Here is a 16261-nt window from a genome sequence, read left to right as displayed (position 1 = left end):
TGAGGCTCCGCCCAGACTCCGACGTAGCCCCGCCCTCTCATCCCCGCAGCCCCACCCTCGCTGTTTTGCGGTCCGCTCTTCCCCTTGAAGCCTCGCCTCTCGCCTCCCCGCCCTTTAAAAGCCCCGCCCTCAGCTCCTCGAAGCCCCGCTCTCGCTGTTCCTAGGCCCGCCTCTTTACCTGGGCCCCGCCCACCTATCTCCGCGGCCCCGCCCCTCACCTCTCGCGTAGCCCCGCCCTTCGCGTTTCGCGGCCCGCCCCTCCCCCGGGGCCCGCCCCTTTCGCGTAGCCCCGCCCTCGCCCTCCCACTGCTTCTCTTCCCCCGCGGCCCCGCCCCTCGCATGGCTCCGCCCTTAGCCTCCCCAGCAGCCACGTCTCCCCGAGGCCCCGCCCACACCCACATAGCCCCGCCCCGGCGGCCGCAGCCCCGCCCCGCGGCCCGCCCCTCCCCGCCCGGCCGCGTCCTCCCCTTGACGTGGCAGAGGCGGCACCAGCCATGTTGGCCGGGCCGAGGTCCTCTCCGAGGTCGGGGGCGGGGCGGAGCCGGCCCTGATCGTGGTGCCTCGGTAGCTCCAGCTCCGCGGAGAGGGCTGAGTGCGCGGCGCCGGGCGCGGATCTCCTCGGGGCAGTGTGGTAAGCACCGGGCGCGCCGCTGGGCCGCTCCCCGCCCTCTGGCCGGCCGGGAGCCGGGGCGGCGGCGGCGGGCGGGTCTGGCTGCTCCCGCTGGGCCCGGGGCCGCGGCGGGCTGGGCGCGGCGGGCGGCGCGGGTGGGGCGCGCAGCCCGGAGCCGTCGCCGGCGCCCCGGCCCGCGTCTCGCTCTCCTGGCGCCCCCGGGCGGGCCGGGCCGGGCCGGGGCGGGCGGCGGAGGGAAGCGGAGGGAAGCGCAGCCCCAGCCTCGCCCCGCACCCCCCCGCTGCCCGCCACCCGCGCGCTGCAGCCCGGCCCGGCCGCGGCTCGGGCGCCCTCCTCGCCGGCCGAGGCCCTAGACTTTGAACCCAGGTGACTTCACCACCTGCCGTCGGCCTTTGGAGTTAGAGAGGTTAAGGGCAGAGATGCTAGGTAAAGATAATGCATTAGGCTTTGGTTACTAGGAGAGTTTAGTTTCAGATCCGACCAACCCCGTACCTTCGGGTTTCCATTCTGCCAGAAGTGTCTTCCCGGTGGTAAAGTCACAGCGAGAAGTCATAGTAAATCGACAGCAATCGCTGGCTCGGAGATGTTGGATTCACGGTCTCACATGAACTTCAATAACCTCTTCCTTACTCCCCTCCACCCACCCCCAGCCGCGGAAAACTAGCCAACTTGGTTTAAAAAGTTTTATATTTAAATGTAGACGTAAATATAAATCATTAAGTCTTCCTTCTGTCCCTTCTGCAGTGGTGTACTTAGCAATTTTAGAAGCCCATCTATTTTTAATTGATTAATAGAATTTTAGAGTTAGATGGCACTTTGTAGTTTTATAGCCTCATTTCCTCATCTGACAAGAAAATCGAGGAGCAGAGGGGTTAAGCTATTTGTTCAAGATCCCAAAGCTACTTATTCACTTCGTTGAGGATTTTACAACCAAAAAGTAGAAGGGGCACATTTAATTGGCAGCAAATCCACCTGATTTTGTTATGTATAAAAGGGTTAAAATTGGGATAGTGAAAATACACTAAGAAAAGCCTTTTAAAACACAATCGGCAAGCTGGGCCTGGAGGCTGAGACAGGAGGATCGCAGTTCGAGGTCAGCCTCAGCTACTTAGTGAGGCCCTTTGCAACTCAGTGAGACCCTGTTTCAAAAAAAAAAAAAAAAAAAACCGGGTCTCACTGAGTTGCAGAGGGTCCCACTAAGTAGCTGAGACTCCTGTCTCAGCCTCCTGTGCTGGGATTACAAGCGTGTGCCACCACACCCAGATCCTTAAGTCTGCATTCTAATATAGTGTGAATAATATTTGGTTTTATGCTTTTATGTAAATATGTTAATGTTAGGGAATAGAGTACTTGTCAAATAATGCCTCTGTGTGTGTTTGTGTATGTTCGTGTGTTTGTGTGTAAGGGGAGTACTGGGGGAGTACCCCCAAGGATATTCTACCTCTGAGCTATACCTCCAGCCCTTTTTTATTTTTTGTTTTGAAACAGGGCCTCACTAAGTTGAGAGTCTCTATGTTGCTGAGGCTGTCTTCAAACTTCAGATCCTCCTGTAATTCCAAATTACAGGTGCACGTCGTCACACCTGGCTAAATAATGCCATTTTAGATGAAACTAGCTTGTAAAAGGACTTTTGTACTCAAATTAGTGATTTTTAAGATTAAGCAATTCCAGCCGGGTGTGGTGGAACACACTTGTAATCCCAGGAGACCGGAGGTTCCCAGATGGCCTCAGCTATTTATTGAGGCCCTTTGTAACTCAGTGATACCCAGTTTTTTTAAAAAAAAAAAAAAAAGACTAAAAAATAGGACTGGGGGTGTAGCTCGGAAGTAGAATAACCCTGGGTTCCATCCCCAGCACCAAAAAAAAAAAAAAAAAAAAAAAAAAAAAAAAAAGATTGAGCATATTTCCTGCCTTTAAAAGGTGAGGGAAATCAGGAGGCATTTTATTTATTTTTTTGCGGGTCTGGAGATGGAACCCAAGGGCATTTGACCTCCAAGCTATACCCACTGCCCTATTTTTTATTTTTTATTCTTTATTTTATTTTTTGCAGGTCTGGGGATGGCACCCAGGGGCATTCTACCTCCGAGCTACACCCCCTGCCCTATTTTTTCTTCTTTATTTTGAAACAGGGTCTCACTAAGTTGTGAAGGGCCTCAGTAGCTGAGGCTGTCTGTGAACTGCAATCTTCCGTCTCAGCCTCCCAAATGCTAGGGTTACAAGTGTGGGCCACCACACCCAGCTCAGGAGGTGTTTTAGATGGCTATGTAAGTAGACCAGTTAAGAGAAAGAGGCGGAACTTTCTTCAAACTGGCTGGGAAGTAAGAATGTAAGAAATATAATAAATGTGATTTAGAAGTTAATATGATCTTCTAGAACAGAGATTGAGAAAAAAAAGTATGAGAAAGAGGAGGGGAATTGTACTCAAATGTTACTCAGATGATATTTAATGTCTCTTAAAGTATAAAGATGTGGAATTATAATCCAGCCTACTAACCCATTGTAGAAATTTAACAGTTATAGACTGCATATGGGTGTCTTGTTGCTACGACTTTTACAACCATTCTTGGTGAAATTCCTTAGAAGTCTCCAGGCGGTGTTTCTCAGAATCCCTTTATTTTTATTTTTTATTTTTTTTTTCTTGTACCAGGGATTGAACTGAGGGACATTTCTGCCTCTGAGTTACAGACCCAGCAAATTTTTTTTTTTTGAAACAAGTCTTGCTAAGTCGCTGGGGCAGCCTCCGAGAATTGGGATCACAGGAATGTGTTACTGTGCCTGGCCTCTCAGTATCCATTTATACTCTTAAACATTTTTGAGGGGGAAAAAACTGGTTTAAGAGAAGGCAGGTTTTTGTACCTACTTTTGCAGTCTGTTGAGACACATTGTTTTGAGTTGTATGGAGGAAGTCTAGCTTCACATGGAGGTATAATTGGGAAAAAAAGCTATTTTAATAGCTTTTTCAGTTAATTATGCATATGCCTCTTTGTTACTACACCAAATGCCAGCAGTTTTGGTTTTGGTTTTTGCAGTACTGGGATTGGAACCCAGGGGTATTCTACCTCTGAGCTACATTCCCAGCCCTATTTTTTTTAAAATATATTTTTGTTGGTGCATTATAGTCAAACATCTCAATGAAATATAAGACTTGTGAGGATATACAAGCACACATCACCCAATTAGCCTTTATCCAATCCCCATCCCATTCCCTCCCCCTCTCTTGATCCCATGCTTGATTTAGTGATTGACTTTGATGTACTTGTTCAAGTACATCATGTGCTTTAAAGAGATTCCATCTTCCCCCCTCCTGTCCCCTCTGATTGGTCACCTTAATGGCTCCTCCGTAGGGCCTTTTCTTCAACTAGATTTCCTCCTATTACCCATTTCTTCCTAGTTTTTGCATATTGGGGAAAGCATCCGATTTTTAAATTTTCTGTGATATTTCCCTGTGGATGCCACATTGCAGGCTCCAATCCCGATCCCACTCTCGAATGCTTGGGACCAGTGTTGCCTCAGGGCAGGTTCTGATCCCAGCCTCACCCAGCCCTATTTTTTATTCTTTATTTTTTGAAACAGTGTCTCACTAAGTTGCAGAGGACCTCACTAAGCTGAGGCTGTCCTCAAACTCAAAATCTTCCTGTCTCAGCCTCCCAAGTACTGGGATTACAAGTATATGCCACCATGCCTGGCTCAAAACCCAATAGTTTTATTTAAGAAATTAAATGTTAGTTGGGCATGGTGGCCCACGCTTGTAATCCCCGCACTTGGGAGGCTGAGACAGGAGGATCGCACAGGTTCAAAGCCAGCCTCAGCTACTTAGTGAGGCTCTCAGCAACTTAGTGAGACTGTTTACAAATAAAGTATAAAATAGGTCTGGGAGTCTAGCCTGGAGGTTTAAAAAAAAAAACCCAAAACCCTGGGTTCTACCCCCAGTACCACACACACACACAAAAAAAAAAAAAAAAAAAAAAGAAAGAAATTAAAGGTTAATTTCAAGTTAGGAGTGGTTGCACAGTGCTTGTAAACCAAGTGCTTGGGCGGCTGAAACAGGAGGATCACAGGTTTGAGGACACTCTCAATCACATAAGTGAGACTCTTGGTAGCCTGGCTGGATGGTCCCTGTTTCCAAACAAAAAATAAAAAGGGTTGAAGGTGGCTGGGCATGGTGGCATAGGCCTGTGATCCCATACTTGTGAGACTGAGACAGGAGGCTTACAGGTTCTAGGCAAGCCTCAGCAATCTAGCAATACCCATTTCAAAATAAAAACGAGTGAGAGAGGAGGAGGAACGTGATTTACAGACAGCTTCAGCTACTTAGGCCCTTTGCAACTCAGTGAGACCCTGTTTCAAAATAAAGAATAAAATAGGGATGGGGGTATAGCTCAAAGGTGGAATGCCCCTGAGTCCCATCCTCGGTACTGCCTCAAAAAACAAAAACAAAGACCTCCCTGCCCCCCCCCCCCAAAAAAAAATAGGACTGGGAATATTGCTCAGAGGTAGAATGCCCCTAGTGTTCAATCCCCAGTACTTGCCCTCCACAAAAAAAGTTTTAATTCCAGTGTTAAATCTGAAACCATAGAAGTGAAAAGTTTCATTTCTAAGTACTGGATCATCTACCATAGGGCTGGGAATATAACTCAGAGGTAGAATGGGTTCAATCCCCAGTACGGCAAAAACAAAACCAAAAAACCAAAACAGCAACAACAGCAGCAAAAGGGCTGGGAATCGAGCTCAGAGGTAGAATGACCCAGGGCTTAATCCCCAGTACTTGCCCTCCACAAAAAGTTTTGATTCCAGTGTTGAATCTGAAACCTTAGAAGTGAAATTTTTGGTGGTGTATGGTTGTAATCCCAGCATTGGGAGGCTGAGACAGGAGGATCCTGGTTCGAGGACAGCCTCAGCTGCTTAGTGATGCCCTTTGCAATTCAGTGAGACCCTGTTTCAAAATAATAAAAAATAGGGCTGAGGGTGTAGCTCGGATGTAGAATGCCCCTGGGTTCCATCCCCAGTACTGAAAGAAAAGAAGTGAAATTTTTTATTTATAAGTACTGGATTGTCTACCATATATGATACTGTAACATGAACTGATAACTGGAGAGATACTGTTTCACTGAGTAAATGTTTTGATCTACTGTATGATATAAACAAGTAATATTAATACAGTCACTTATCACTTTTGAGTATTGACAGACTTCATTATATGATATAAAATCACATTAGCAAAATTACTGATATCAGAACAATCTTTACATATTTGCAAGCTATCAAGTTCATGGTATAGATTCAAGTTTTCAGAATTCTAATAGTTGCTTGAAAGTTCATATTTTATCATTGACAACAAGTATTGTTCAATTGTTTTTCATGAAGTAAAGTGATAGGATCATTTTTTCCAATAGGACAGATTGAACCTAGCACTCCACCACTGAGTTATATCCTCAGCCTTTCTTTCTTTCTTTCTTTATTTATTTATTTATTTATTTATTTATTTATTTATTTTGTGGGTCTGGGGATGGGACCCAGAGGCATTTGACCTCCGAACTACACCCCCAACCCAATTTTTTATTCTTTATTTTGAAACAGAGTCTCACTGAGTTGCAGAGGGCCTCACTAAGTAGCTGAGGCTGTCCGCGAACCGCAGTCCTCAGGTCTCAGCCTCCCAAATGCTGGGATTACAAGCGTGCGCCACCACGCCCGGCTCTCTTTTAAATTTTTACTTTGAGATAGAATCTTGCTAAGTTGCTGAGGCTAGCCTTAAACTTGTGATCCTCCTGCCTCAGCCTCCCTAATAGCTGGGATTATAGGCATGCACCAATGTACCCAGCTCATTTTGTCCACTTTTAAGAAAATGTCTGAATTACTAGTTATGTATTGTCCTTGGGAGAATTGAGAAAATAGTCCCTCAAAACATTTTTTGGCTGGGCTGAGACAGGACGATTGAAGGCTGGGGGCCAGTCTCAGCAACTTGGTGAGACCCTGTTGCAAAATGAAAAATAAAACAGGGATGGATGTAGCTCGTAAGTTGAATGCCCCTGGGTTCAATCCCCAGTGCCCCAAACAAACAAACTCCATTTTAGTATATGTGTTTCAGAGAAACAGCCATGATTGGTCTAACATACCTGAGTGTTTAATGTTTTCTGGAGATTTGTTTTAGGTTATAGGTACAGTCAAGTAATAAACAGAAAATTTCATTTTTATGGAAAAATAATTGGAGTGATTACATAGTCCTAGAATTTATATTAACAATTGTAACATCTGTGGTAATGGAGACTGACATTTGTGGTGCTAGGGACATTCTATCTCTGAGCTAAGCACAGTCCTATTTTTTATTTTGTTTATTTTTTATTTTTTTGTGGTTCTGGGGGTGGAACCAGAGGCTATCTACCTCCGGGCTATACCCCCAGACCTATTTTTTTTACTTTATTTATTTATTTTGGTGGTACTGGGGGTGGAACCCAGGGGCTTTTCTACCTCTGGGATATACTCCCAGACCTATTTTCTACTTTATTTGGAAACAGGGTCTCACTAAGTTGCTGAGAGCCTCACTAAGTAGCTGAGGCTGGCTTTTGAACCTGCGCGATCCTCCTGTCTCAGCCTCCCAAGCGCGGGGATTACAAGCGTGCGCCACCACGCCCGGCTTTTTTACTTTATTTAGAAACAGGGTCTCACTAAGTTGCCAAGAGCCTCACTAAGTAGCCGAGGCTGGCTTTGAACCTGCACAATCCTTCTGTCTCAGCCTCCCAAGCACGGGGATTACAAGCGTGCACCACCATGACTGGCCCTATTTTTTATTTTGAAACAGGTTCTGGCTAGATTGATGAGAGTCTCACTACTTGCTGAGGCTGTCCCAGAATCTTTGATTCCCCCATCTCAGCCTCCTATGTACTGGGATTACAGGTGTGTGCCACCACACCCAGCCCCCTCACATTTTATTTATTTATTTATTTTGTGGTACCAGGTATTGAGCCCAGGCAGCATTCTACCCCTGAGCTACACTCCCAGCCCTATTTTTTATTCTTTATTTTGAAACAGGGTCTCACTAAATTGCAGAGGACCTCACTAAGTAGCTCAGGCTGTTTGTGAACCCATGATCCTCCTATCTCAGCCTCCCAAGTACTGGGATTACAAGTATGTGCTACCATGCCTGGATTCTTCACATTTTAGAATCAGTTTATTATCCAACTAACTTTTTTGTGGTAATGGAGATTGAACCTTGGGATGTTTTTACCTCTGAGGTACATCTCCAGCACTTTTTTAGTTTAGTTTAGTTTTGTTTTGAAACAGGGTCTTGCTAGGTTGCTGAGAGTCTTACTAAGTTTTTGAGGCTGGTCTCAAACCTGCAATCCTCCTGTCTCAGCCACCCACATACTGGGATTATACACATGTGCCCAGCTACTAAGCAACTTTAACATCCTTATTGGTTCTTCTGACACTCTTGGTTCATGGTTCTTTAGTTCTTTTAATTCCACATCCTTCATCCCTGCCACATAGCACTTCAAAGTCTTTATCTTTCTATACCTTTAAATTCTTCACCTTCTTTCCAGGATTAATCCCTCGTTTGAGAGTATGAAATAGAACTGATGACTAGGTAAGGAAGTTACCTTTGTAAGTAGGCAGTTAGAGAGTAACAAAAGCTATCTCTCGATAGTGGATCCTCTTCAGAGTAGCATCCTCTCCCTCCTGTATCTCAGATTAGAGTTTAAAATGCTCTCAGAAGTTAGAATATTAGATACTTTCTGAATTTAAGTTTCTGCAGAAGAGGTCCTGTGATATTATATAACTCATGGCTTAACACCACTTTAGCACTTTATTGTGCCACAAGTGTCTTATATTTGTATAATAAAAAACTACCTTTCTTATGCAGAAGTATCTAGTTACAGGAAAATCTTGTTATTTGCCACTCTCTCTTCAAGAATGTTTATTGGGAACTTTTAATTTTCTGGATAGAAAATCATGTGAGTTTTAGAATTTTATGATTTTGATAGCTCTACTAGAATAATAATTTACAAAGCTGATGTACATAGGTGCTAGGAGAACTAGATCTTCCCCCCGCTTTGCCTTTCTTTCCTATATACCCTTAAATAAATAATGACACTTTTTTGCCATATTAAAAAAAAATAAAATCAGTAGAAAACCTCTTATTGGGACTAATGGGCATTGGGGTCTGTAGAGCCATATGAGTAGTTACTGTTGCTTGCTAGTTTTTTTTCTTATTTATTTATTTGTTTATTTATTTATTTATTTTTACTGTATTGGGGCTTGAACCCAGGGGTATTCTACCTCCAAGCTATACCTTCAGCCCTATTTTAGTTCTTTATTTTGAAACAGGGTCTTACTAAGTTGTGGAGGGCCTCACTAAGTTAACTGAGGCTGGCTTTGAACCTGTGATTCTACTGTCTCAGCCTCCTGAGTACCAGGATTACAAGCATGTGCTACCACCCTTGGCCATTGCTAATTCTTTTACTTTTCTTTTTTTTTTTTAATTTTTTGTGGTACCAGAGATTGACCCCAGGGACATTATACCTCTGAGCCATGCCCCAGCCCTATTTTTATTTTGTAACAGGGTCTCACTAGTTTGATGGAGAGTCTGACTACTTGCTATGGCTGTCCTCGAACCTGTGATCCTCCTGTCTCAGCCTCCCAAGTACTGTGAATACAGGCATGTACCACCATGCCCTGCTGTGCTAATTCTTTTCTAACATAAACATTTTAATTTCCTCATTTCTAATGTGTTAATATTGCTGAATGTGGGAAAATGTACTTACTTTGAATCTTCTGAAAATGATTTTGGATTATAAAATCTTTTAATTTTGTTACAGAAATAAGAATAAAGCTTTACCATGACAACCTATTTGGAATTCATCCAGCAAAATGAAGAACGAGATGGAGTTCGATTTAGTTGGAACGTTTGGCCATCAAGTCGACTAGAAGCTACTAGAATGGTTGTTCCAGTGGCAGCCCTGTTTACACCACTGAAGGAGAGACCTGACTTACCACCCATTCAATATGAACCTGTTCTGTGCAGTAGAACTACTTGCCGTGCAGTTTTGAATCCTTTGTGGTAATTAAAATACATTCAAAGAGCTATTGTGGCAATATGATTAAAAATGTAGTTTCTTTATGCTTATTTATATAAAAAATCTTTGTTTTGGTCTAGTTATTTTTCAAAGTGCAATAGTTAAAAGAGACCCAAAGAACTAGCATTTTAGAATCATTCTAGTTATGTCAAATTGGTTAATATATAGAGACCAAATAAGTCTGGGGTGGTAGAACATAACTGTTATCCCAAGACTTAGGAGGCTGAGACAGGAGGATCACAGATTGGAGCCTCTTAGTGTTTCCTAGATACTGGTGTATCGATTCATCTTCTGTCATCGGAGAAGTGATAAATGAGTGGCATGGTATTTGAAAAAATTTAATTCATTTCAAATTAGGCTAAAGTATCGTGAATTATGTTTTATTTTTGTTTCCATTCCCTTTCCCCTATCCAATCCACTAACAAATCTGGTCTGTTTTATCTTCAGGACATTATAAATTCTGTCTCTCATACTCTGCTACTACTTCCTACATAAAGATGCCACCATCTTTTTTTTTTTTTTTTGTAATTTCAAAATGCCCCTAACCAGTCTTCCTGTTTTTATTGTCTGTCAGCAGTTTATTCTCCACTTGAAGCTAGAATTTTATGAATAGAAATGAAAAATTTGGGGTGGTACTCGGGATTGAACCTAGGGGCATACTACCTCCAAGCTATACCCCCAGCTCATCTTATTTTTTGTTTGGAAACAGGGTCTCCCTAGGTTACTGAAAGCCTTGCTATGTTGCTGAGGCTGCTCTTGAACCTGCAATTCTCCTATCAGCCTCCTAGGCACTAGAATTACAGGCCTGTGCCACCATGCCCGGCTACAATGGAAATTGGTTATTAAAATCTTCTACTCACTTCTTAATATACTTGGAATGAAAAGGTCAAGAGCCTTACCAAAGACCTGTAAAGTCCTACACAATCTAGCTTCTCTATATTTCTGCCTTCATTTTGTAGTGTCCATCTTCCTTTTCCTTATCTACATAATATCTTCTTGCCCTCTTTTTGATCCTTGGACATACCAAGCTTATTCTGACCTTCAGGTTGTGCAGTAAGTGTGCATTTCTCCTCCATTGCTCAGGTTTCAGGTTTTTCTGCGAGGGGCTCTTCTTTTTCCTTCAGGTTATACTTCATTTGTCTATTTAAGAAAGTTTTCCTTTAAAGTAGCTATCAAAAAACATTCTCACATCTTTGTCTTTCTTATTCATTTGTTTATTTTTATTTTTTATTTTCGAAGTGCTGGGGATTAAATTTAGGGCCTTCTCGTATGCTAGGCAAGCACTCTACCATTGAGAATATCTCTAGTCCTTTTAAAATCTTTATTATACCTACCTAAAATTATTTTTTGTGTTTAGACATCGATTTGTTTTTCTTTTCTTTTTTTTTTTTCCTGGTACTGGGAATGGAACCCAGAAGCATTCTACCTCCGAGCTACACCCCCAGCCCTATTTTGTATTCTTTATTTTGAAACATGGTCTCACTGAGTTGCAAAGGGCTTCACTAAGTAGCTGAGGCTGTCCTCAAGTTGTTATCCTCCTGTCTCAGCCTCCCAAATGCTGGGATTATAAGCGTGCGCCACCACCCCTGGCTAGACATCTATTTGTTTTTCTTTTCCAAAATGTAGATTCCCTGAGAGTAGGGACCTTTTCTTTCTTGGTTACTACATGTGTCACCAGCATCTAATATATATATATATATATATTATATATATATAATTTTTTGAGGTGGGATTTTGCTGTATTGCCTAGGGAAATGTTATATTGCTATATTGCCCAGTTTGGACTCAAGTGATCTTACCATCCAACCTCCAGAGTAGCTGGGATTACAGGAGTATACTAACATATCCCAGTTTACACATATTTTTGACTTGAATACAAGTTTACTAGGTCTAAGTAGAGATGTTACTAAAGTCATTTGAAGAAAAATATAGGATTACATTAATTTTATTGATATTTGCTATATAGTAAAAAATATTCACCATTTATCTGAACTTGTATATGCTACAAGAATGAATTGGATATTGGCAACATCTAAAAATAAACAACTTTTAAAGATCACTTTATCAATTTGAATGATTCATGTGTTAGAAAAAAACTAATATTGAAATTAGGATCCTTGTAATATTGAACTGAAATAAGAACTAATGTATCTTTTCTTTTTTAAAAAATAGTCAAGTGGATTATAGAGCAAAACTCTGGGCTTGCAACTTTTGTTATCAAAGGAATCAGGTAAGAACTCCCTTCAATTGCTGATGTTAATCCTATAATACTAGTCATATAAAAACATGAATATTTTATTTATTTTATTTTATTTTTTTGCGGTACTGGAGATGGAACCCAGAGGCATTCTACCTCCAAGAAGCACCTCCAGCCCTATTGTTTATTCTTTATTTTAAAACCAGGTCTCACTGAGTTGCAAAGGGCCTCACTATGTAGCTGAGGCCATCTGTGAACCACGATCCTCTGGTCTCAGCCTCCCCAATGCTGGGATTATAGGTGTGTGCCACCATGCCCCGCAAAACATGAATATTTTAAAAGAAAGAGAAAATATCTTTCATGTAATGAAAGTTTTTTTTTTTTTTTTTTCGGGTCTGGGGATGGAACCCAGGGGCATTTGACCTCCGAGTCACAACCCCTGACCTATTTTTATTCTTTATTTTGAAACAGGGTCTCACTGAGTTGCAGAGGGCCTCACTAAGTAGCTGAGGCTCTCCACCAACGGCAATCCTCCGGTCTCAGCCTCCCAAATGCTGGGATTATAAACGTGCGCCACCAAGCCCGGCTGAAAGTTGTTTTTTTTTTTTTTTTTTTTTTTTTTTTTTTTTTTTTTTTTTTTTTGTGGTGGTGGTACTAGAGATTGAGCCCAGAGACATTTTACCTCCAAGCTACACCTGCAGCCCTATTTTATTTTGAAACAGGGTTTGCTGAATTGCTGAGAGTCTTACTAAATTGCTGAGGCTGACCTTGAGGCTGTAATCATTCTATCTCAGCCTCCTAAGTACTGGGTTTACAGGCATGTACCATCCTGCCTGGCTGAAAGTATCATTTCTTAATAATGAAATGATCAGGACATAATTATTTATTTTCAGTTTAAAATTTTATTATTCTTTTTGGCAAATAATTTGTTGAAACTGTATTTTTTTTGTAGTTTCCACCGACTTATGCTGGGATATCTGAACTGAATCAGCCTGCTGAACTTTTACCCCAGTTTTCTAGCATTGAGTATGTAGTTCTGGTAAGAACATAACAAATATTTAAGAACGTTTTAAATATTGAGTAGTTTATACCAAAATAATTGTTAAATTGAGATTGATATAAAAGGCATCATCGTACAGTGAATTGAAGTATTTCAGTGGTAAGAACTGTCTAGGTCAGTTTGAGTAATGTCATCTCCCTTGGAAACCGAGTCTCGCTATGTTGCTGAGGCCGGTCCTGAACCAGTTATTTGATGGGTCGTCAAATACTGGGTAGGATGGTATGATTTCCTACACTGACAAGATCAGTGAGCAATAAAGTACAACTCTTCTATTTGGAAGGTCAACTTAGACATATTCAGTTAATATAATTCTGATGTTTGCTGAAATGTCCTTGGGTTTAATTGATAATATAATTAAGATAAATATTTTATAAAAGTCATCTCACTTTGTTTCTAAAGTTTATGGTTATTTTATTGTTTTAAAAGTAGTATTTGTTATAAGAAATAAAACCTTATGTAATTAAATAAAATGGAAAGTGGAAGTTCCCTCTATGTAACTACATAGAATGTTTTTTTTTTTTTTTTCCCTTTTTGGTGGTACTGGGGTTCCTGGAAACCTTTCTACCTCTGGGCTACACTCCTAGACACCTGTTTTTTATATTTTTATTGGGAAACAGGGTCTCTTAAGCCAGCGAGGCTGGCTTCGAACCTGCACAATCCCTCTGTCTCTGCCTCCCAAGCGCGGGGATTACAAGCATGGGCTACCATGCCTGGCTACATAGAATGTTTTTAAACTTAATTTTTCCTCTAGTGATGCTCTGTCTTGGATATTTCTCTATGACAATGCATATAACCAGTTTCATTTCTGTAATGGCTTTATTAGAATTCCATGTATGCATGTATTAGGATTCCATTGTGTACATTTGTGTTAAACATTGTGCTGAAGTAGCTGGGCATGGTGGCACATGTTTATAATCCTAGTACTTGGGAGGCCGAGACAGGAGGATTGCAGGTTTGCGGCCAGCCTAAGCTGCTTAGTGAGGTCCTCTGCAACTTAGTGAGACCCTGTTTCAAAATAAAGAGTAAAAGGCCAGGCATGGTGGCGCACGCTTGTAATCCCCGCGCTTGGGAGGCAGAGACAGGAGGATCGCGCAGGTTCGAAGCCAGCCGCGCCCGCTGGCTTAGGAGACCCTGTTTCCAAATAAAAATGTAAGAATAGGTCTGGGAGTGTAGCCCGGAGGTAGAAGGGCTTCCAGGAACCCCAGTACCACCAAAAAAAAAAAGAGTAAAAAATAGAGGTGGGGGTGTAGCTTGGAAGTAGAATGCCCCTGGGTTCAATTCCCCAATACTAATATATATATATATATTCACATACATACATATATATACATATATATACATGTATATACATTATATATACACACACATACATATATATGTATAATAATATTGTGCTAAAGTGTTACTACCTTTTAAAAATACTTTTCTTCTTATTGCAAACTGTTTTTAAAAGCGTGGTCCTCAGATGCCTTTGATATTCCTCTATGTGGTTGATACTTGCATGGAGGATGAAGATTTACAAGCCTTGAAAGAATCCATGCAGATGTCGTTAAGTCTTTTGCCACCAACAGCTTTGGTTGGACTTATTACCTTTGGGAGGATGGTGCAGGTTCATGAACTTGGATGTGAAGGCATTTCAAAAAGCTATGTCTTCAGAGGAACAAAAGATCTGTCTGCTAAACAACTGCAGGTAACTAGTTTTAAACCCATTTGAAAACGTCACTTTATGTAAAGTTTATATATGTCTTCTGGTTATGTGTTTCTAGAACATCAAAAAGTATGAATGACTAATGTGATTACAACAAACCCTTTAAATTTAGTGTTAACATCACTTTTCTTTCATGTGCCTTAAATTGCTATCATACAGATGGATGACTCTACTTTTAACTGTATTTTTAAAAGCTAATGTGTAATGAAAAGTATGTTATTTGAGATTTAAAAGGCTCATAGAAGAGTCATGCTGAAGACTGAGGGAGAAACCATACAGTATTAGCTCTTCTTGACTTCTCACTTAGGAACTAAATGCTTTTAGTATGTTTGGCAAGGGGATGTATTTTCAGAAGTATGAATTATTTCTGTATGAAATATGGGTATGTATATATACTTTAATAATGTTCATCATTGGAGAAAACTCAAGCTTTTTCTTCCAGGGAAAGGGAGTTAGGTGTACCATAGTAGAATTGTCTGGGAATATTTTTTAGACTTTTTTGCCCAGAGATTTTGCTCTTTTTGCCCAGACATTTTGGCTTAGTTTAATCTCTCTGTGCTTTAATTTGTCATCTGTGAAACCTTGTTTCCAAACAAAAAATAAAATGGGCTGGGGTTGTAGCTTGGAGGTAGAATGCCCCTGGGTTCAATCCCCAGCCCCACAGAACAAAACAGAGTAAGTGAATGTGTGTTTGTACTCGGAGGTGGTTGGGAGGCCAGTGTTGTTTATGGAAGGATTTTCAAAAAACCTTCTAAGTGATTGTGGTACAAGCTCAGTTGAGAACAGTTATCCTAGAAGATGACAGATAAGCCTGGCAAAAAGCCAGCAGACCTGAAATCAGACTTTGGAGGCATCCAGGTAGCTTGAAATGAAAAAGAAAGGAAGAGATTTTTGAGAACGACTCTTTATTTAAGCTTGACAAACTGGGATTGTGATGCTATAGTTAACTAAGAGAACTTTCTGGAGGAATTTGCATGAGGAGGACTGTGAGTAGTAAATGAGTAGTGAATGAGATTGTGGAAGTGCAGAGAGTTCAAATTTGTTCTTTTAAGAGGTTTTTGTCGAAGAGGTTTGTTATTGAAGAAAAGGAAGGAGGCTGTGGGAATTTGAGCAGGAACCAAATTGAAAGTATTTAAGGAGGAGAGACACTTGGATGTATTTATACACAGAAAGGAAAGAGAATAAAGAGGGTGAGTGTATTGGGCCTGACAGCCCACACCTGTAATCCTGTACTAGGTTCAAGGACAGCCTCAGCAACTTAGCAAGACTCTGAGCAACCTAGCAAGACTGTTTCAGAACAAAAAAAACCCCACAAGGGTTGGGAGTGTAGCTCAGAAGTAGAATGCCCTTGGGTTCAACCCCCAGCCCACAGGGAAAAAAAAAAGGGTGAGTGCCAGCAAGAGTGAGCTGAGCAGAATGAGGCTTCAGAAGGCTTGGCAGGGATTCCTTAAGGAGTACAGGGAGCAGAGGATCTTGGAGAGGGTAGACATTTATTTCCATGAGATGAGAGAAAGTGATTTAGTTTTAATCTCGGTGCTTTAGTTTGTCATCTGTAAATAGAGATATAGGTTGAGGTTTGTTTTTTTTTTGTGGT

General features: G+C 41.6%; 1 protein-coding gene across 1 annotated transcript in view; it reads left to right on the top strand.

Moving 5' to 3' along the window:
* Window positions 1-9465: 9465 nt before the first annotated feature.
* SEC23A (SEC23 homolog A, COPII coat complex component) overlaps window positions 9466-16261 on the top strand; it is a gene marked incomplete at both ends in the record, with an annotated part of 59830 nt that continues 53034 nt past the window's right edge. The window contains 4 exons of the mRNA XM_080706960.1: window positions 9466-9686; window positions 11875-11932; window positions 12852-12938; window positions 14413-14649. Coding sequence (XP_080563086.1) covers window positions 9466-9686; window positions 11875-11932; window positions 12852-12938; window positions 14413-14649 — 603 coding nt within the window. The remainder of the gene's footprint in view (window positions 9687-11874; window positions 11933-12851; window positions 12939-14412; window positions 14650-16261) is intronic.

Source organism: Muscardinus avellanarius (genome assembly GCF_963383645.1).
Source record: "Muscardinus avellanarius genome assembly, chromosome: 12".
NCBI classification, from domain to species: domain Eukaryota; kingdom Metazoa; phylum Chordata; class Mammalia; order Rodentia; family Gliridae; genus Muscardinus; species Muscardinus avellanarius.
This window is presented reverse-complemented; position numbering and strand designations above follow the sequence as displayed.